This window comes from Boleophthalmus pectinirostris, unplaced genomic scaffold (genome assembly GCF_026225935.1).
Source record: "Boleophthalmus pectinirostris isolate CB_2022bp ecotype Guang Dong unplaced genomic scaffold, ASM2622593v1 HiC_scaffold_16, whole genome shotgun sequence".
Lineage (NCBI taxonomy): Eukaryota > Metazoa > Chordata > Actinopteri > Gobiiformes > Gobiidae > Boleophthalmus > Boleophthalmus pectinirostris.
In genome coordinates this window covers 6,150,948-6,173,386 of record NW_026571095.1, presented here as the reverse complement: position 1 = coordinate 6,173,386, position 22,439 = coordinate 6,150,948, and the positions used below count along the sequence as shown (strand labels likewise).

Sequence of the window (22,439 nt, the reverse complement as noted above, 5' to 3'; positions counted from 1 at the left end):
CAATATATTAAATCACAAGTCTCTTTGCTTAAATGAAGAGTTATGGTGCAGCAATGACTTAAAAACCCAGAGCGAACTACATAGACCATGATCCTTTGCTCCATTTCAGTGCAGACTACAAGAGAAAATAACTGTTCTAAGCTCTTTTAAATCTTAGTTCTCTAGATAAAGTCTTGCCACAGCTTTTTAAGAGGAAAAATTATAGGGTGACCTGATTTTTCAAATCAAAAACTGGGTCACCCCAGTTTGTGGTGGTTGATAATAATAAAATTGTGAAACAAGTGCGTAATTAAGGAAAATTGTTCTGCGCCCGGCCCATTCATGACTAACATGTGAGTCAATATAATCACATTTTCTTTGTGTTTTGATTAATTTTAATCATGCTTTTCTGTATTTTCCCTAAACAAATGACAATTTACTTCTCTTTACTGTTGTCACGGATCAAACTGTTTAAAAATAGGGACACCTGGGTCATTTTGTGTATTAAACTGTGACAAATCACTGGTTTTGGATAAATCTGCTGGGACAGTGGACGCGGAGCTCAAAACTGTGTCTGTCCTGGGTAAGAGAATAAATAGGGACATCTGGTCACCCTAAAAAAGTTGCATAAATATTGCAATAAATATCCCTAGTATATACTACAGAGACCTGAAAGACCAGATCAATCTTTCCACACTTCTGCCTCCGTGCATTTACGGTAAAAGTGGGGTCTGTTTCACAACGCATGTGTCGTTTTACAGTTCGGAGAAATAAAGACAGGTTTCAATTTGCAAGTGCGTGAGTTTGCATGCTACTATCTCAACTCCTCCTGTGCACCATTACCCAACAGCCCTGTACTTATCGCACTAAAAGAGCTATTCACCAGCGCCCAGACCCTCACACTTATGTCAGACCAAGCTCACTTTACCTCTACACAACACCTCGCTACCTCCACAATAACATCGATTATCATGGACCTGGCCCTGCCTAGCCTTTTTAATTAGCGTATGAAGCTAACAGGATATCCGTGAGTTGGTGCGCGAGTATTGGCCAATTCACAGCTCGCTTTATTTAGGAGGAGACAAGCGGCGCTGTGTGGGCCTGCTGGAGTTTGGAGAGGGGGAGCTTTCATTCAGAGGTGACCCTGGGAATGTGATAAAACACCAGCAGTCATAACACGCTATAAAACTGGTGATTAAAAAGGACAGAGTGAACGATAAAGGTCAATTTAAACTTGTCAAAGATTATGGTGTTTTCAAATGTATTTTTTAGATCAGAGGTGGGCAGGTCTTCTTTCCATGAGGACACATGAGAAACAGAAAATATTGTGGAGGGCCAGAACAAAATGCTTAACTCAATTCTGCATCATATTAATTGTTTATCTATATAAAAAGCAGTAAATAGCATTTATGTCATGATTAAGCAATGAAAAATTGAGGTTGCCTTACAAAAATGTCCTTTAAAAAAACACCTCTAAAATAAATGCAGCTTTAATTCATGCACGAGGTCACATTATAAAATCAGTTTATTTTGTGATTCTAAATGGTCTTAAAGGGGTGGGTCAGAGTCAACCCAAGGGCCGTATGTGGATCTTTCTAATGCCCAGGTCAGTTTTAGATAAAGATTCAAGTAAGTAATAAAGTAAAATTTGTCCTGTCTCAGTACTGTGTATTATAAAAGCAGCTTTTAGGGCCAAAATGAGGCCACTGTGTGCTGTCTGCATCTACTTACAGGTATAATTAAGGGTTTTTCAGGACAAGACATTTACAATCAAATTTTAACCACTTTTTATTTATTATTGAATTAATGAATTAATGATTGAATCACAAAAATCAATATCACTGACTTGTCACAATTTGCCTTACGCCTTACGCTAGATGAATCTATGTGTGACTCTGAATTGAGTTCTACACATCATCAATCTAGAGCGGCTCGTGCTAAAAGTGATCAGAACAAGTGGAATGCAATGACTAATATTGGAATCTGGTTAAAGCGTCACAACAGCAGAACAAGCTGAAAAATCTAACTTTTGTTAAATCCAGTTGAGAGAAAAGTGCAGACATCATCCCTGTCCACAAATGCACAAAGCACTTACCTTCTACACATTTTTTATGCACAAAATAGTCTCTGTTTTCACTAAAACAGGCTGAAGTGCGTCTGTCAGCATCGCCATGTTTGTTTTGGTTCATTTGGGCATTTTGCCTTTGACTTCTGGCCAAAAAACAATGTTATGATGTGACTGGTTCACCCTCCCGATTAATCGCACTGTGGACATACACCAAGTTTCACTTTCAAGTTTCAAATATTGTGAGAATCCATGTTACTGTGAGAAGTTATAAGTTACCACTCGTGATAGAATTCACTGAAAGTCATTTACATTTTACTTTTCTGAGGGATGCAATACATGTTCTCAGTCAGGATTAGAACCAGTGACCCTGCAGTTCCCAGGAGAATATTACGTAACTGCACCATTGTTTATAAGTTGTAAAGTAGCCTTGACTCTCTGGTCTGGTGTGATTGTCTGTCACCCCAGACGCTGCTTTGTCCCATTGTATTCTTCCTCCTCTTTATAACTCTATTTACGTGTGGCGAGCCAATTTAAGCGACAAACAGCTCATAAAATCAGTCTGGTCTGTGTTAGTGCTACCTCCCGCATGACCTCTAACCTCTGACTTCTCTTTTGGACAGATTGCGCAGAAGTACGACCCCCAGGCGGAAGAGGAGCTGAGGCACTGGATAGAGGGTGTGACCGGCTGCCCCATTGGTCCAGACTTCCAGAAAGGCCTGAAGAGTGGAGTGATCCTGTGCAAGTAAGACACAAGCCACTGTGTTTGTCTTTCCACCCCAAAACCTGTCAGACCACTTCTGTCCCAGTCAACGTGCAGCTGTGAACAGAGGGACGATAAAATAAACCCATAGACTGTATTTATAAATGGACACAGCTAAACCGCTAGCTGCCATGTTCCACATAGGAAGTGATCATGACTGTGCTTCCGGCTCAATTGAGCTGGCCCCAGTTGACTTTATATTGGAATATTGTGGCCCCTCTGTAACTCTGCAGTGTGCCTCTTCATTTTGGTCTTAAAATGTTTGTATTAACCTGCTCTACATGATCCTCGGGTTGTTCATTTGCTCTTTTGTTCACAAACAATTCTCGAATCGATTCAAAATGCATCCGAATCGATTTTTTAAATAATATTCTTTACAAAATTTCATTATTTACATTCACTGTTCTGATGATTTAAACATTTTTATAAATTATATTTCATACAAGTGTGTTCTCGTGAAGTAGCAGCTGACTGTATTAATAGAAGTAATTAGTGATAAATCGCAATATATCATCGTATGTTTTAGTATTGGGATATATCGGGATATATTGAATCATGACATGCGTATCATGATATGTATTGTATCGTCAGACTCAAGGCAATGCACACCCCTATTTGGAAGGTGGTGGATAGAACGTTAGCTCTGTCCATTTATATATATATAGGGGCGTTACCTTCAGCAGCCTCGCTTAGGATTGGCTCGTCGGTTGCTATGATACTTGTGGTTGGAATTCCAAAATATGAAACTCTGCTCCAAATTTGCCTTTGTAACTGTATAACCTCAGTGAGCTTCATTTGACTGGAGGGGAATGCTGTGGATGACGTCACACTCACTTAGTCCACTTCTTTACATATAAACCTTTATTTGTCCCACAGTGAGGAAATTTCAGTGTTGTGATGCGACGTTCGAGAACAGTAGGAGAATAAAAACCTGCAATCAAAGTCAATATCAAGTTAATTATACCATAAAGATTTACAGTAGATATAAAATCCAACACAACACTGAGTCAGCAGAGTACAGCTCTCAGTCTACAGAACCTTTGTACAATAAGAGGCTCTGAGATGCTTATGTAACAGCTTAAGCCCCAAAACTGAAAAGGAGCGAACAGCCTCCTGCCACCAGCCTTCGAGGTATTTTTGAGCTTTAAAATCTCCTGTAACTGAATAAATGCAAGGTAGAGCTGTTTAATGTCATACTGTGGGACATTCCAGAAAAACAAGCAGGTGACAGACTCCCATCCAAAAAGTTACATAGTGCACCTTTACTTCCAATAGTCGATTTGCTAAAAAGCGCAGATATTAGTCTATCTTCTGTATTGATTATAGTTCAGATTCAGATTATGTTCAGACCTCTTTCACACCTTGTCAGTTTCGGCTGCACTTTGCTCTTACCTCATTACGTGATATTTCTGAGGAACAAACAGTGCAGCCGAAACTCTCAAGGCATGAAAAAACAAACGAGATCTGAACACAAGAATCTAACGTATAGTTTTCACTTTCACTTTATCATAACGGACCACGAGAACAAAACAACACGTGCTAATCTGTGGGTAGAGAAACGGCTTCAGTTTTATCATTACTGCTGATCTAAAGCCTTTCAAACACTAATATACTAATATAATATTTGCCTGGCTGTTTCTTACCCAGTGCATTTGAACGCCTCTCTGATCTGCTCCTGTATGAAATTAGGCTGCACTTTTTTTTTTTTTTTTAGGATGAAGGTGTTTTTTTATTATTATATTATATTATATTATATATTTATGTATTTATTTATTTTCTTTTTTTATTGTGATATTAGAGAGAAAAAAATAGTATAACACAGGAGACATTTTGACATTTTGAAAGACAGTTCTTCTTTTAGGAGAAAAGTGTGTTTGTGTGTGTGTGTGTGTGCATGTGTGTGTGTGTGTGTGTGTTTGTGTTTGAGTAGGTAAGTAATAAAACACATGGACTGGGAGATCTGAACCACAATTGTATTTCCTGGGTTTTATTTGCGTTTTGGAATTTTTGATTAAACTGGACAAAGTCAGTTTTGCAGTTTTCCTCGTGTGTAAACATAGTGAATGAACTTTTTGTTTTGTCCTGTGTTTTGAGAGGAAGTCATGTGCAGCAGATTAAAATGGTTTCCCTTCTCTTTCCTCGCAGACTCATCAATGAACTGCAGCCAAACTCTGTGAAGAAAATCAACACATCTGGGATCAACTGGCTTCAGGTAAAGAGCACAGAGCAGAATATGTGAATAATAGAACCATAGAATAATGTAGAGTTAGGTCATGTCATATTTGTGGTGATGAATGTGAAATACGGTGATAGGCTTGTGTGTGTATTGCAACTGATTTTGGGGGCACACAGTCTAAAACTCTTCAGGAAAGGTCCAATATCATTATACCTGTGTAAGTTTTGTTTGTGTAAACTCTTTTATGTCTCAGCTGCTCACACAAAGACATGGCTGCACAGTCAAAGATCCAAACTCCTGAATTTGTTGAGACAAAGTGGAATGCTACTGCTCTCATGTTTCACAATATAGCCTGTTATATAATAATAATAATAGTGCAGATAACCGCCTGAGCACGCACGATCTGGCCCTGTGCCTGTGAAGCACTTTGTGAGGTGTGGTCATAGGAGGAGGTTTGCCAGATTCTTATTGAAACTAAAACTAGTATCGAAAACTAGAGACTCATTTAAGCAGGTATAAACACTAAAAAGTAACATTGACAGGACAGAAATGAACTTTCCTCAGTAGCTTTAGAAAGATCTTGAGCTGTATGAGCACAGGTATAGCACCAAATTTTAGGTCCTGGGTACAAATCAGTCTTGGTGGGGCCGCACTAGATGTTGCCTAATGAAAAATGTACATCACAGGTGTGGTATAGGTTTTTTGAGGTGACCCAACATAACATATAGTATTTTGATCCCGGGGTCAGAATCCTTTTATGGTATGTTGACCCCCCCATCTATATTTTATTAATAAAAATCTTGAATTATATAGAAAAGATTTGAATATTAATACTATATTTGCAATTTAAAACATACTTACATATTTAACCCCAGAATATGTGTATTATAATCAGTTACTTTCAAGTGTCTCACCTACATACTGTACATTTACACAAAATACCAACCCGTTATCCATCAAAACATTCCTTAAAATACCTTTCAAGATCATGAATATGTACCAATATATAATAAAAGTAAATTACATGAGAAATAATAATCATATAAGTAACTACTAAAGAAAAAAGTAAGAGGAGTCAAAATCCTTTAGGGGGGTCACTTTACTATAGCGATATGTTGACCCCGGGGTCAAATACCATGGGGGTCAAAATACTATCTCACACCAGCTTTATGAGGGGCCCCTACTTGCCCTGGGCCCTGGGTAAACAGTACCCTTTATCCACCCAATCGGACCCCCTGTGTATCAGAACAAGTATAAGAGCACATAGACTAGAATATGTTCATGGACACTATGAACCTACTGCACCACTGAGGGATTACACACATATAACACACATGGGAGTAGAAAAGAAAGTACTATGATGATTTAATGTTGAAAATCACATTATAGTGTCTAAATAAAGTGTTTTTATTATCATTGTGGTATCAGTATTGAGTATTGAGTCTATTCCTTAGTATCGAAGTAGAGTTTGAAATGTCAGTATCATGACAACACTACAGAGACGTGGTGACACTGTGCTCCCCCTCGTCTCACTCACTGGTTTCCTGTGTGCTGGAGCTCTTAAGTGTCTCACTCACGTTGCTTTGTGAATCTTCAGTGAGGTTGTTCTTCAACAAAAGGGCCTTTTAAAACTGCTCTGATGCAATGATGTCAGACAGAGTTGAAGCTGTTGAATGCAGTGCTTTTGAAGATAGACAGAAGAACATAGAAACCAAGAGTATAAAAGTACTGATAGGGAACTTGCAGTCTCTGAAGTAGGACTGGGCCATGTGGTGACCTCATTCATGTGATGTGGTCAGATTCAGTGTTTCTCTGTGTTTGAGCATAGAGAGGCATTAAACAGACAGTTTTCTCCACCCTCTTCTCTTCCCTAAGGCTTTGAGTGAGTGACAGCTGGAATTAATCAATTATACTAAAGAGGATTCCAACTGATGAACTGTAATATAAAGATATTAAGTCTAGATATGAACTGCTGACCTGTCACCAGAGTAATTTTCAGAACCAGTGATTTGGTCTGATTTGGTCAAAGTGTCATAACTATACACTGTATAAAGAAGTGGACTAAGGGAGTGTGACGTCACCCACAGCTTTCAGCTCCAGTCAAATGAAGCTCATCAGGGCTAATTTGGAGTCAGGTCCCACAGTAGAAATCGAAATTTATTTACAGGCAAAATAGCTAAACAAAAACACATATAGAGCACGTTAATACAAAAAATGTAAGACCAAAATGAGGAGCTGATAGTAACGGTTATGGACAGAAGGGCAATGTTTTTTCCAATACAAAGTAAATTTAAGACAAAACTTCCTATGTTCATACAGTCTATTGTCACAACAGTGCAACAAGCTGAAAAATCTAACTTTTTAAATCCATTTGAGAGAAAATTACAGGATCTGTCTCATCTGTGGCAAAGAGAAGTTCAGTTTATCAACTGGACAAATGTTTATATAGGCCGAATATGTTTTGCAGCTCATCTAAGCTGCTTCTTCAGTTCTAATCAGAATGCTGGTGGACACTCTGCTGCAAGCTAACTATAAGCATATTTATTAGGAAGTGTGCACACCACAGTGCAGCACTCATGGATTCTCAGGAGTTTGTAAACTCACGAAAATTATGAAACTTCATTTTGCTGGTAGGCTAATAATTTATGCTCTGAAAATTAAGTTTTGAAGCCACAAAATGAAAAAAGTAATGTTCGATCAATATGACTATAGGACCACTTGCATAATATGTAGGTCTAGGTTTGAGTTTGGTTAACGTTTAGTTACTTGAGTATTCTCTTTTTCTGTTGAAGGCTGTTTACCATTTTCATTCCAAATCCTCTTTTCCAATTTTGTAATCCAGTTTTACTCTTGTTTTTGTTTCAGCTGGAGAATGTGAATAATTTCCTGGCGGCGATCAAAGCCTACGGCCTGAAGACCCATGACACGTTTGAGGCCAGTGACCTGTTCGACAACACCAACCTCACCCAAGTCCAGACCACGCTCCTCGCCCTCGCCAGCATGGTACACACGCACTACATGTACATCTATGGTTGAGGGTCCGTCACCTGCTTGTTTCTATTGTTCTGCCTGAAATGTTCCACAGTGTGACATTAAACAGCTCTACCTTACATTTATTCAACTACAGGTGGTTTTATAGCTCAAAAATAACTAGAGAAACAGACATTCTGACTGTGAGTGGGGTCGCCTCTCCACAGATCTGACCTGTAACTTGGTCTGGGTTGGTCTCCATGAAGATAGAAAGGTTTAATGCCATACTATGGAACATTCCAGACAAAGCAACAACATCTCCATGAAAAAAGCATTTGACAGACCCTCCAGAAAAGTAACACAATGCACCTTTAAAGGAGCTGTACCTGATTTTTTACTGTCTTAATGTGTGTGTGACAGGTTTTTATGATTCTCTAATTTTGACTCTTCTCTAGTTTGATGGGACAGTACCTGTTGTAAATATGAATTATAATTTTGCACCAATCAAGAAGCAATTTGTGAAAAAAAAGTAGAACAAACATGTTGAGATTTACAGGAAGTGGATACTTAATATTGATTGAATATTAATATTGAAAAAATATTGATGATGTTACACTCAGGAGAATTCCATCCAAAACGTAGCCACAATTTATACTTAAAAAAACAACACATATTTCTTTTAAAAAATGGCCAAATTTGATTGAATTGAATTGAATTGGAAAAAATTAAATTAAATCTTAAATAAAATGCTCTTAAATGTAGTTAATATGATGAAGTGAGATTCAGGAGCAGGACCAGGCCTCAGCCGCCCTCTCCTCTCACCAGAGAACCACAACTCACCTCCACCACGCCTCTAATTTCCCAGAAGTCTTTATGTAGCAGCCTTTCCCATCATCCCAGTTTGTCTCTGTTAACTCAACCCACCCTCCCATCCACTATTTTGTCTTTCAGTCATAAGACCCCTACAGGGGGGGTCCCATTCCGGCTGAGCCAATTGTAGATTGAGACGGAGCCCCCACCCATAGTCTCAACCAGCCATCTCTGCCTCGCTTCCTACATTATCAATAAACTTCTTCGCACTTTGTCGTTGTTGGCGTGGTCCTAGCATAAGCATAAGCACTTTTCACAACTTTCTAGAGCAGGGTTTTACAGTCATGTCAAAGCTAACAACAACTAGCAAACTAATGTGCATTTCCTGATACTTGGGCAATACAACGCGTTTATAATTGAATGCAAACAGCACACAGGAGACTTATTTTGACCTCAAGAGCTGCTTGTACAATAGATCTGTACTGAGGAGAGACAAATGTTGCTCAAAGACATGCTAAAGAACAGGGTACAGGACCTTTAAGTTTGATTTTGTCTGTAACTCATGTGTCTTCTCCTGTTCAGGCCAAGACTAAAGGCCATTCCCAGGTGGAGATCGGAGTGAAGTATGCAGACAAACAGGAGCGGATGTTTGACGAGGAGAAACTGAAGGCCGGACAGTGTGTGATTGGACTACAGGTACAGAACAACTATGTAACACCCAAAATTTAAATAGAAACCATAGACTGTGTATGTAAATGGAAATGGTTCACGTGCTGGCCTCCCCATCCCAAATAGGAAGTTCATATATGGCTCTTCTGGCTCCTTCTGACCCTGGCTCCCATTGACTAACATTGGAATATTGTGGCTCCTCTGTCTGTAACTGCTGCAGTGAGCCTTGTTGTTTTGGTTTTAAATGTTCATAATTGACCCGCTCTACATGATCCCGGTGTTTTTATTTCACTATTTTATCCTAAAAATACCTTATTCCTAATATACTGTAGAGCCTGACTCCAAATTGGCCCCTTTAACTGTGTGATTGTGAGTTTCATTTGAATGAAGCTGAACACTGTGGGTGACGTCACACTCACATAGTCCACTTCTTTATACAGTCTATGTTAGAAACACACAGTGCAGAATGTTTCTTAAATATATTTTACATTAAAAACACTGATAACTGACAAAGATGTATCGTATCTAAGCACTGGGCTGACATGACGTGTGCTTTGATAACAGTTTATGAGTATCATTTGTAGTTGTAAATCTGTTCATCTGAGTCATGAGAATTTAAATTTATTCCATGATCAGTGAGAATTTTATTGCAAACTGCTGCATTATTTTAGTCCCTAACCTTCATTCACCAGAGAGGCCTGTGCTCTTTACTGCCTCATTCTGTACAGTCTATGGTTGGACACTACTTTTCAGTTTAGCAGTTCAGATTTCAGTCTTCTTGCAAATGTTAAAGGTGGACTGTGTAACTTTTCTGGTGGAGGGTCCGCCAACTGCTTGTTTCCACGGATATCATTGCTTTGCCTGAATTTTGTACAACATTAAATTTAAGTAAGTGATGCCACAAACCCAAATTACAGGTCAGATCTATAAAGATGCTGACAATGGAAAAGCAGGTTTGAAGGAAATTTTGAACAATAAAACCTGTAATTTACTTAATGTAAAGTAGATACATGTTAAGGCATATTGTGGAACATTCATTTCATTTATCTATTTATTTTGGACAACTACTATCCGGAAGACATTAGTGCAATCATGACAACAGAAACAAAACAACAAAGATTTGCCAGTAACATCACCATGAAGACAACTGGTGGCACACCCTCTACCTGAAACGTTGCATATTTTTAAAGTAGATATTTTCACAAAATAGTTCTGGGCTTCTTCTAACCATGCACTGATGTTTCAGATTTGACTTTCATTTGATAACCTGCATGATCCCATGCACTGCCTGTATGTGAGTGAAATCATAACACAAACCAAAGTATAAACAAGTGAAACGTGTATTTAGTCACGAGGAGCAGACTCTGGTGAAACAGCTCCTGTCGAAACCCGCAGGTGTGATGTCAGGGCCCAAACTCGCTCTGAATGTTTGTGTGAGAGCTGCAGAGAGACAAGCTAAAGAGACAAGAAGAACTAAATAGGCACAGGCTGAGAGTGAGTGACTCTGACAGTGTGTGGACAGCCCAGAATGCCCAGGTGATTATAGTACAGGTGTCACAATAAGGCCCATAAGGTTAGAAGATAATAATAATTATTATAATACATTGGATTCATACAGTGTCTTTAAAGATACTGAAAGATAAATAAAAAACACATATGTATTTTCTGTGGTATCAGGTCAAATGTGAAGTAAGATTTCACAGTTAAGGAAAAGATAAATGAAAATGACCAAAATGTTTACCTGACATCCTGAACTCATGCTTCTCCAACACTTTACAAAGACCTGACTCTGGTCACTGGTGGACCTCCCACAGTGCAGCTGGGTGTGTTTGACAGGTGGATTAGCCAGTCAGGAACACGCGTGGTCCATTGGTATCAGAAAAAATAAAAATATCAAAGGTGGCTGAAAAACAGGCAAAAGATTATTTTGATGCAAAATGAAAATATATGTGAAAATGGCTTTAGACTGATATGCGTCTGTATCACCCCACAGGCAAATGCACTCATAAAAATATAATTATCATTAAATCAGCAAAACAAATATAAAAATGGAAAAACTACAGCAACAGCATTTTTTAGATGAAATGTGAACCAAACATATGTGGTAGAGCTATATAATAAAAATAATGTATTGTATAATAATTTATTTGCCTGGAATGTTCCACAGTAGAACATTAAACTTATCTTTATAGCATTTATTTCATTACGAAAAGAATACCTGGAGAAAACATGCATGCTTACTCTGAGCAGAGTCACCTTTCCACAGATCTGATCTGTAACATGGTATCTCTTGCTTGTCTCTAAGTTAGATTTGTCAATAATCATATACAGTATGTATCATATATACTGAACTAAAGGTAAAAAGTACCTGTAAACTTGAAAACTACCACTATATGACATCACAAGGTGGAACAGAGCATTTTGAGCTCAACACAACAGAAACAAAACACAAGTCCAGTCTGTTTTTGAGGAGGTAACAACATTATAACAGCTTAAAGCTCATACGAGTCAATTTAGAGAAATATAGGACTTTTAACAGGAGTAAATAATGATCAGTAATGTGTGTTTATCTATTCAAATAACAGCAAAACACTAAACTTAGAAAACTAAGAGATACAGCTCAGGGCCCTGTGGAAATGTTTCATTTCTGAGCTAGGCAACCTGCAACCAGAAACTAAAACATGATCACTATTTCTAAAAGACACACAAAAGAATACAAAAAAGGACTAAGTTTTAAACCAACTTTTAAAGAAACCAATAGAATACTCAACAGTTTGTGCAGATGTGTGTTGTAAGACTGTTTGGTTTGGACAATAGTGTTTTTCAGGAAATCTGTCTGAATACAAACACAGACACATGCAGGAGTTTGACACAGAAGATTAAGGTTTTGTTGTCTGTAAAACTGTTTAAAGGGCTCATATGACACTATTTTATGATCTGTGTTATATTATCTACAGTACGTTTTGTCACGACATGATTTGGAGATGTAGTTATATAGATAATCATATTTGTGTAGTATCATAATTTTTCACCTGTGATCTGTGTCTCTTTTTCAGATGGGCACCAACAAATGTGCCAGTCAGGCGGGCATGAGTGCGTACGGCACCCGGCGGCACCTGTACGACCCTAAAGCACCCGTCCAGACGCCAATGGACAACACCACCATCAGCCTGCAGATGGGCACCAACAAAGGAGCCAGCCAGGTACCCACCCGCCCTCCCAAACAAACACACACACACCCACATACACTCACGCAGCACACATATAACACCCAAGAACATGGCAAGAACACGTCAGCACGCCCCTGTCTGGAGGACTATAAAGCTCTATTCTGGAATCTTCCCCCAGGACTTTGTGACCTGCTATTGTCTGGGGCCATAAAACTGTGGGCATGTTTAGTCCTGTGGAAGGTAGACTTTTTCCAGGAATACTTCTGCAATTAAATGATTTTACAACGAAAACAAAGCAGCGGCAGTCTACAAGCAACATCCATTACTAAAGATCTATTGAAGTAGTAGTAATAGTAGTTGGAATGTTGTCATTCTAGGTTTAACTAATTCAGAGTTAGTTTATACTTAAAGGACTTAAAGGTAGTTAGTGGTGGATCTGTACTATGTCGACTATATAAAGACTATATAAAGATGCACTATGTAACTTTTTGGTTGAGGATCCTGCTTGTTTCTATGGAGATGTCGTTGCTCTGCCTGGAATGTTCCACAGTGTGACATTAAACAGCTCTACTTTACATTTATTCAATTACAGGTGGTTTTATAACTCAAACATACCTTGAAAAACAGACATACTGACTGTGAGTGGGGTCGCCTGTCCACAGATCTGACCTGTAACTTGATCTGGTTTGGTCTCCATGAAGATAGAAAGGTTTAATGCCATACTGTGAAACATTCCAGTCAAAGCAATAACATCTCCATGGAGAAAAGTATGTGAGAGACCCTGCACCAGAAATACAAAATAAAACCAAAATGGGCTTCTGGACTTTTAAAGGCTCCGTATTACCTCCACATGACTAATAATGTAGGATTACTCAACAAAACACAACTCCAGGTGTGTTTTTAAGGAGGTAACAGCACTATAACACAGCCTAAAGCTCAACAATCTAGTAGTAATATACAGTAGAACCTTCCAAAAGTACTTTGTACTTGTATGACAACTAGAGAAAACCCATTCACACATACACATGAAACAAATAGTGTATGTGGCCCCGTGCAGACAAATACCATATGGACGCTCCAAATACCACTCCACTTATTTCATAAAGAGCACAAGATGGTTTTGAAGCTCTTCTAATTATGATTTGGTTTAGTCCTGGTTTGTCCTGGTTTAGCCCTGGTTTAGACCTAGTTTAGCCCTGGTTTAGACCTAGTTTAGCCCTGGTTTAGACCTAGTTTAGATCTGGTTTAGACCTGGTTTAGACCTGGTTTAGTCCTGGTTTAGACCTGGTTTAGACCTGGTTTAGATCTGGTTTAGACCTAGTTTAGCCCTGGTTTAGTCCTGGTTTAGACCTAGTTTAATCCTGGTTTAGACCTGGTTTAGATCTGGTTTAGACCTAGTTTAGTCCTGGTTTAGACCTGGTTTAGACCTGGTTTAGATCTGGTTTAGACCTAGTTTAATCCTGATTTAAACCTGGTTTAGACCTGGTTTAGATCTGGTTTAGACCTAGTTTGGACCTGGTTTAGTGGCAGTTTGTGGAAAAAAAACAAAAATAAAGTTTAGAAGAAAAACAAAAACACAGGAAGTATGAGGCAGTTGTTAAAGCAAATACCTGTAGCCTTCTTACTGTTTGTCATCAACACTGATCAACTCCATCCAAACTGCACGGACAATTTACTCAGAAGGAAGGCATTTTTCTGGCACTTTAAACCATCTTCAACAAAATAAAGGTGTTATTTATTTTCATTAGTCTAATCTTATCTATTGTGTAATACAGGCAGAATTTGGCCATTGTTAACATGATGGTTAAAAAATGGAAAAAAAAACAACTATGCAAATCAAAAAACTATGCAAGATTTTTAGTTAAATCTTAAAATTCTGTCTATCTGCTTTTGGCGTTGTGTATTTGAATGTAGATTTGCATTGGTGTCCACACTGCAGTTGTGAGTCAAATGTGCGGTCAGACACAGGTCACTGAACACCTCAAACCAGAGCCACAAACGGATCAATGTGTAACAGTGAATAAACAGTGAATGGATACTGGGCTGTTTAATCATTGTTTTATATGAGCATCTGTTATTCAGTAATTAAAGGAATGTCAGGTTCTTGGTTATAGAAGATATTTATTGTTCCTAATATTTGAACCTTGGTTTATTCCTGTGATAAACAAAGAATAATATATGTAGTTGGTTTTGCAAGTTAGTACAACCATGCACTTCTTTTAATACTTTTAATACATGTATTATTTATTTATTTATTTATTTGTTTGCCTACATGTCCATTATTTATTTATTATTTATTTATTTTATTAATGGTTACCGAAAAATCCAGACATTATTTTATACTGAAACTAGTACTGGAACTGGACGCTGACTGAAGGATCTTGATAGTAGCAGTGTGAGATCTTGGTGGACAAATATTACATGTATATTGCTAATACAAGTAATATTGATCAACTATGTGGTATAAATATTGAGCCTTCTCATAGTATTGAAACAGATTTTGAAACAACACTATAACTTTTCTTTTTCTTCTTTTCTTCATCGAGGGAGGACACAGAATTGGTAAATAGTCACGTTTTATATAGTGCCTTTCCATCTTCAAGGCATTCAAAGTGCTTCACCCATTCACACACACACACATACATACTGATAGGTGAGGTGGATTAAGTGTCTTGCCCAAGGACACAATGACACACTGCCAACCTCTGGGTCAGTGCATCTGACCGCTCAACCAGCTATGTTTATGTCGAGAGCAGGATTCAAACCAATAACCTTCAGATCAGTGGACAAACGCTCTACTAACTGAGCTACTGTTGCCCAGAATTCAATGTATATGAAGATCTACTTTGTCGCCTTTCAAGATTATTGTGTATTACAAATTTCATACTTTTTTTAAAACTCATCTCACAGCACTACACAGCAGTTCACCCACAAACAAACATCCCAACATCAGGAGATCAGGTTCACAACAGAGGAATACTTTGAGTGTTAGAAAGTGACAAACACTTATTTAAAAGTCCTATATTATGCAAAACTGACTTTTGTGAGCTTTAATCTATGTATAATACTGTTACCTCATCAAAAACAGACCTAGAGTTGTGTTTTGTTTCATTCACACATGTTTGAGTAACTCTGCATTATTAGTCTGTCCACATCTCCAAAGCTTAAAATGCTCTGTTCCATCTTGTGATGTCATGTAATGTTAGTTTTCAAGTTAATAGCTATAGATAATTCCAAGGCTGAAATCATCTAAGTGTTTCTAGTGAAGGTGCATGAAGTTTAAAAACATAGTGGAGCACTTCCTGTATTACCACATGACATCACCAGGTGGAACTGAGGGTTTTCTGTTCAACCTAAATCTGCAAGGTTTGTTTGTTAATTAAATGTGTGAATGAAACAAAACACAACTCCAGGTGCATAAAATAGTGTCATATTGGCCCTTTAAACAGTTTTACAGACAACAAAACCTTAATCTTCTGTGTCAAACTCCTGCATGTGTCTGTGTTTGTATTCAGAAAGATTTCCTGAAAAACACTATTGTCCAAACCAAACAGTCTTACAACACACATCCGCACAAATTGTTGAGTATTCTATTGGTTTCTTTAAAAGTTGGTTTAAAACTTAGTCCTTTTTTGTATTCTTTTGTGTGTCTTTCACTATCGGTATTGTGAGGGACAGGTTGTGTAGATCCTCATCCGGCTCAGAAATTAAAAGTTTCCACTGAGCCCTGAGCTGTATCTCTTAGTTTAGTATTTAGCTATTAATTACCTGATAGACACACAGTACTGATCATCATTTACTACTGTTAATTATCCTACATTACACTCAAGTGACTCTTGTGAGCTTAAACCATGTCATAATGTTGTTACCTCCTCAAAAACACACCTGGAGTTGTGTTTTGTTTCATTCATACATGTTTAAGTAACCCTGCATTATTAGTCTGTCTATGTCTCCAAAGCTCAAAACCACATTACAACATAGATCAGAAAATAGCATAATATGGGCCTTTTAAAACCAGACCAGAGTCTGTTGTACCTGCGCTGCTTCTCAAGCTTTCTTCTGTTTAGGTTAATAGGTGAGAGTAAATAGGCAACAGTGAATGAATGGAGTGTATTCAGTTTGGCCCTAACCCTGTAATTAAGCAGTATTGTCCAGTGTCCTCATGCTGAGAGCCTCCAGCCCCGTGACCCTCCACAATTCAGCCTCTCATTCACTCACTCAAGGCAATTTGTCTACTCCAGTTCTCCCGGACAAGCATGTCTGTGGACGCCACCACCATTAGGAATTTGAGTATTTTTACACACAAATGATGGTTGTTGTATCAGTGGTTTCCATGTGTTGGCTCAGAGACATTGGGGTGGTTGGTTTCTCCTGAGGGTGCAGGCAGGGTGCTCCTTTCACTTAACTGACTAGGGACCTCTTAAAAAGGATTGTACTACATCATGAATCCTCTTGATACCAGTAACGTTGAACGCCATTTTAGCAGCATTTTATTTGATTAAAGCCACAATATATAACTTTTAGCCCAAAAATACAGACCACAATAAAAGCATTTCATTTAACTATGTTTATCGTGGTGCTAAACATGCTTCTTTACTCAGAGCGAGCTTGCATCTCCATAAACCTGACTTTTATTTGGCCTGGAGGGGGGTCTACTCCTGCTTGTTTCCAAGAAAATGTTTATAGTCTGGTTTTAACTTTCCCTGGAATTATGCAGGTGACATGTCACATTTCTACATTCCTATTTTAAACATGCACATTTACTAGAAACAAAGAAAACAACTAACAACTAACTAATAAATAAGCTTTATCATAATCAACTTTTTGGGACTTAAATCTCCAGCACAGGCTGATATTTAATTTTGGTCAATCTGCTGCCTAAAAACACACACAAAGCTTGATATTAACACTTTAATACGAGGAGAAAACTGCACAGAATTTGACTACACCCCTCTTACAGGTTTGTTAAACAAAGAGCTGCAAGTCCTTTTTTGAATTTAAATTTAAATAACATAATTTGAGAAAAATAACCAAAATTGGTCCTATATAACAGCCCCAAAATATCAGCAGAGCTGGTTGGCCTCCTTATTTTCCAGATTCTAAACCATCAGTATCTGCATCGGACATGAAAAAGCCCGTATCAGTCGATGTCTAATCTTATATATCTCTCTCTCCACAGTCTGGTATGACCGCCCCGGGTACGAGACGTGCCATCTACGACCACAAGCTGAACACGGAGCACTGTGACAACAGCACCATGTCCCTGCAGATGGGCTACAGCCAGGGCGCCAACCAGAGCGGCCAGAACTTCGGCCTGGGCCGCCAGATCTACGACGCAAAATACTGCCCCAAAGCCCAGGCCTCCAACGGAGAGAACGGAGCGGGAGGAGACCAAGACTACAGCAGCGAGTACCAGGACCAGGGCTACCACGAGGAGTACAACCACGGCGAGACTGAGTACTGAGGAGGAGAGGAGCGAGGAGAGGTTAAAGGGCCCATATTACGCTGATCTCTGTTCTAATGTTGTTTCCTCATCACAAACACACCTGGAGTTGTGTTTTGTTTTATTCACTCAAACTCAAATCCTGCAGATTTAGGCTGACTTCTTCTCACAAACTGAAAACACTCTGTTCCACCTTGTGATGTCATATGGCAATGCAGGAAGTGCTCCGCTGTGTTTATAAACTCTATACACCTTCACTCCATAACTTCACCACTCGAAATGCCAATCTCTACTGAACTAAAGGTAACAGGTTGAAGTGTTCACTTGAAATCTTGAGCTCTGGAGATGTAGACAGACTAATAATGCAGGATTACTCAGACATGTGCGAACAAAACAAAACAACTCCAGGTTTGTTTTTGTTGAGGTTACAACATTTGAACAGCTCCTAAGAGCACATTTTGCGTAAGACAGGACCTTTAAGGAAGAGAGAGAGTTAAGAAGGAACGCAAAACAACCTCATGGCGAGTGTTTGATTTTTCTATCTGGAACAGCTGTCGTGCGGAGAGCCCCAAAAGTCTGAAGAAACTGTTATGGGTAGTTTGTTGATAATAAGATCATACTTTAGAGTGGGAGATGTACTGAAAAATGAATGATATCACAATTAGATATTGAGAAGGCTATGGAGGGGGTGTTCTACATGTATCTCTATGACGGAATGTTCAGCAGTTTCCATGGTTACACAATACTTACTTTAGCAAACACAGCTGAAAGTTTTAAAATAGTACAAATCATCTCACCTGTTGTACGAAAAGTCAGTTCTTTATTGTGTTAAATAAAAGATCAGATTAAACAAAGTCCCAGACAGAACAGAGCCTACAGTTAGCATCACACCCCGAAGAAATATTGATGACATCAGCTGCAAAGTATCCACATTGTTTCTATTTAAAAGGAATAAAAGTGACCTCAAAAAAAGACAGACTAGTCAAATCTCCCAAACAGTAGTTTTTTTGTGCGAAACTCAATCAAGAAAATTAAAGTCACATTTTGGCACATTCTTGATGCATTTTTAAAATATATTGTCTCTTAATATTGTTATTGTCCTCTGAATTTTTAGAGTGGGTGAAAAGTTTGTGAAGATGGACATTATTACAAGATACACGAAGAAAACTGTTGTGAATTTAGTTGTGGAAATACCTGATAACTGATACAGATTTACTGGTAATCAGCATCACCATTTAAAGCTACCATCTGTAACTTTGCCTGTTCACATGAAACAGCAGGATTTCAACATCTTCTCTCATTGCACACACTTATATTTAGCAATACAATCTGAAATAGAGATGTGCAATAGACCTGTTGTATCACTTTAAAGAGGGACTGTTATGTAAAATGGAGCTTTCTAGTATCTTGTAATGTTTTTCTCTCACCAAAAACATGCCTGAAGAGGTTCTAGATGTCATTCGTGCATGTTTGAGCGATCCAGGGATCCCTCGAACACTCTGTACATTTAATAATAAATAATCCATCAGTTTTATTATTATTAGTTTTAGCGCTTTTTTGGACACTCAAAGACGCTTTACAGAGCATTATTCATTCACTCCAGACCCGGTGGTGGTTAGATACGACTGTAGCCACAGCTGCAGACTGACGGAAGCGAGGCTGCCAATCTGTCCCATCCACCCCTCCGACCACCACCATCACTCACACACGCTCCACTTTCATACTAGGCAATGAGGGTGAAGTGTCTTGCTAAGAACACAACAGTTTTTACGACTGGCGCCCCCCTGTGGCACCTGATTTTTCCCAGGGTCTCCCAACCAGGCCTGGTCTTGCTTAGCTTCTGAGAGCTGATGGGATCAGGCTTTGACAAGTCAGTATGGCCATTTAGCAGTACAATCCAAGACAAAGTCACAAGTCAAACATTTTCCATAAATACACAAAAGAACGATACAAAACTGTACACTACGACTTCACAAACCTGATGTGACAGATGTACAGTAGTTTCTTTACCTGACTGGAATGTGACAGAGAGCAAAGGCAGGACAGCAAACAACTGAGAGTCAAAAACAAAACTGAAACTTCTTTTTTGGCGAATATTTTCAAAACTATAAAAATTAACAAGCTGATCTAAATATATTATGTTAGTAGTTAATACTCCAGAAAAGTATAATACTCCCTCTTTAAACAGTCCAATTCTGAGTCAACCCACTTTTATGTTTCAAGTTGAAGATGTTTTTCTTGACTTCTGGGGCTCTGCTGTGTAGCTCTTGTCCTTTTGTAGTATTTTTATGATCTTATTGTGCGAGAACCATGTTACACATATCAAAATGATCTGTATTCTGTGATTTTGTATTTAAAAGGACCACAGTAGCCAGTTTTAGGCTTAGCTTGGAATATTTTTGTGCCAAATCTTCAGCCTTATAATTATAGTTATACAGTAAGGGAGATTTCTAAGGGCAAAATGAACCGTATATTTCTGTATTCGTTTGTAGTATTTTAAGCAATCATTTTGTACTTCTTTTGTGAATGTTCTTTTGTGTAGTGTTACGTTGGCATTGTTCAGTATTGGATATAATGCTTGGTTAAAATAAGGGAACAAAATGCATTTAGTTTAAAGGTGAATTGTGTAACTTTTCTGGTGGAGGGTCCGTCCAAGTTACAGGTCAGATCTGTGGAGAGACAACCCTGCTCACAGTCAGAATGTCTGTTTTTTTATTGAGCTATAAAATGTAAAGTAGAAGTGTTTAATGTCATACTGTGGAACATTCCAGGCAGAGCAACAGCATATGCAAAAAGTTACACATTGCACCTTTAATTCATTTCACGTCTTTTTATTAGCGGAAATCATTTTTTGTTTGCTTAAGCTGTCTGACTGGAGCGGGGTTTGTTTTGGTTGGATTTGTACGATAAGAAGAAACTGAAGTGAAGTTCAGAACATTCCGTGTAAAAAAATACTGGATTCTTTTGTGAATGAATAGTGTTTAGTAAAAAAATGATTATCGAATATAGTAGAATATGCAAACAATTCCTGCAAATGTTTTTAATTTCCAATGATTATTTAAGCATATGTGTGATTTTAATGGTGTTTTATACTTTGGAACCTTCAGCGTTGGACCAATCTGTTTCCTCTGGAGTCATCTTTGTACTAATAAAAAAAATATTGTTTAATAAAAGATTTTGAAAAAACAAGGCATTTTGTTTTAGTTTGGTTAATAGAGTTTAGGGTTAATAGATAGATTTTTTTTTTTTTTAATGCCAGATGCCCTTCCTGTCCAGACTTTGGTAGAGCAGCTAAACATTGTACTCAAATAAATGTAATGTTACTTCAAAATAAAATTAACCGAGTAGAAGTACAAAGTAGTGGTCCTAGAAATGACTCAAGTAAGAGTAAAAAAGTATTTATAATTCAAAGTTTATGTAATTTGAAGAACAAAACATAAAATAATGCACAAAATCTAGTATTTTCAAAAGGATAAACAGCAGAAAAAAACAATAATATGTGAAGGAGCGGAGCAAAAAACACAAATGTTCAAATCATTTCATATTGTCCCATAAAACTTTGGTCACTTTAGACTCACTCACAGTGGAAGAGTCATCAAAACTTTTAAATCAAGTAGGAGTACTGTTACTTCAATAAAAATATTATTCAAATAGGAGTAAAAAAGTATGCTGATAGATAAGTACTGTAAAAAGTACAATTTCTTTAATAAAACGTTACCCTCCTCTGTTCCTGTCACATTCCTGTGAAACTCAGTTTAAGAGCATTATGAAAACTTCTTTCCTGGAGACTGAAGTGGTTTTGTGGTTATGCAACAGGCCTGAGCCAGATAAGACGATATGACTCCAGTCTATTCAGATAAGAAGCACACAGGGAAATGAATCAAATGTTCTTTTCACACTAAGTATAATAAATCAAATATAATATGTAACCAGGACAGTACCAAAGGTATTTATGGACTATTCATGAGAGTGTTCAAATATAAAACAAACTACACAGTGGATTTATCTGGTCTCGTGCAGGGGCTCGAACTTTTAACAAAGTATCACCAAAAGAAAATTCAGCTTTCTGAGTACCACCAGATCTACATTATCTGCAAAAAGTATAACAGGACACAGATTTATAGATGTCCAGTTTCTGATTTATATGATGAACCTGAATCATCCATGTGCACAAAGTCTATGGTACCACCAGAGGGAGCACTCCCCTGTCAGGACAACAGGGACCTGCTGAACCACACTTTCTGTCTGCTGCTAATAAATAAAAACATGAAGAACTTCCATGACTGCATTTTTTTTTATTCCAGGAACAAAACTGTAGTTTATTTTGGGCATATGAACTGTTGTACCATAAATCTGACAGAAAAAGATAATGCATTTTTATTGACATTTTATGA

The 22,439-nt window shown here is 38.0% G+C and overlaps 1 protein-coding gene across 1 annotated transcript; it reads left to right on the top strand.

Moving 5' to 3' along the window:
- Positions 1-2,658: 2,658 nt before the first annotated feature.
- On the top strand, positions 2,659-21,235 carry cnn2 (calponin 2; the record flags this gene model as incomplete). The annotated part of the gene is made up of 6 exons (XM_055151888.1): positions 2,659-2,789; positions 4,953-5,019; positions 7,849-7,986; positions 9,346-9,459; positions 12,489-12,635; positions 17,782-21,235. Coding segments are annotated over 6 exons (882 nt in total), but the record flags the coding sequence as incomplete, so codon positions are not given.
- Positions 21,236-22,439: the final 1,204 nt, after the last annotated feature.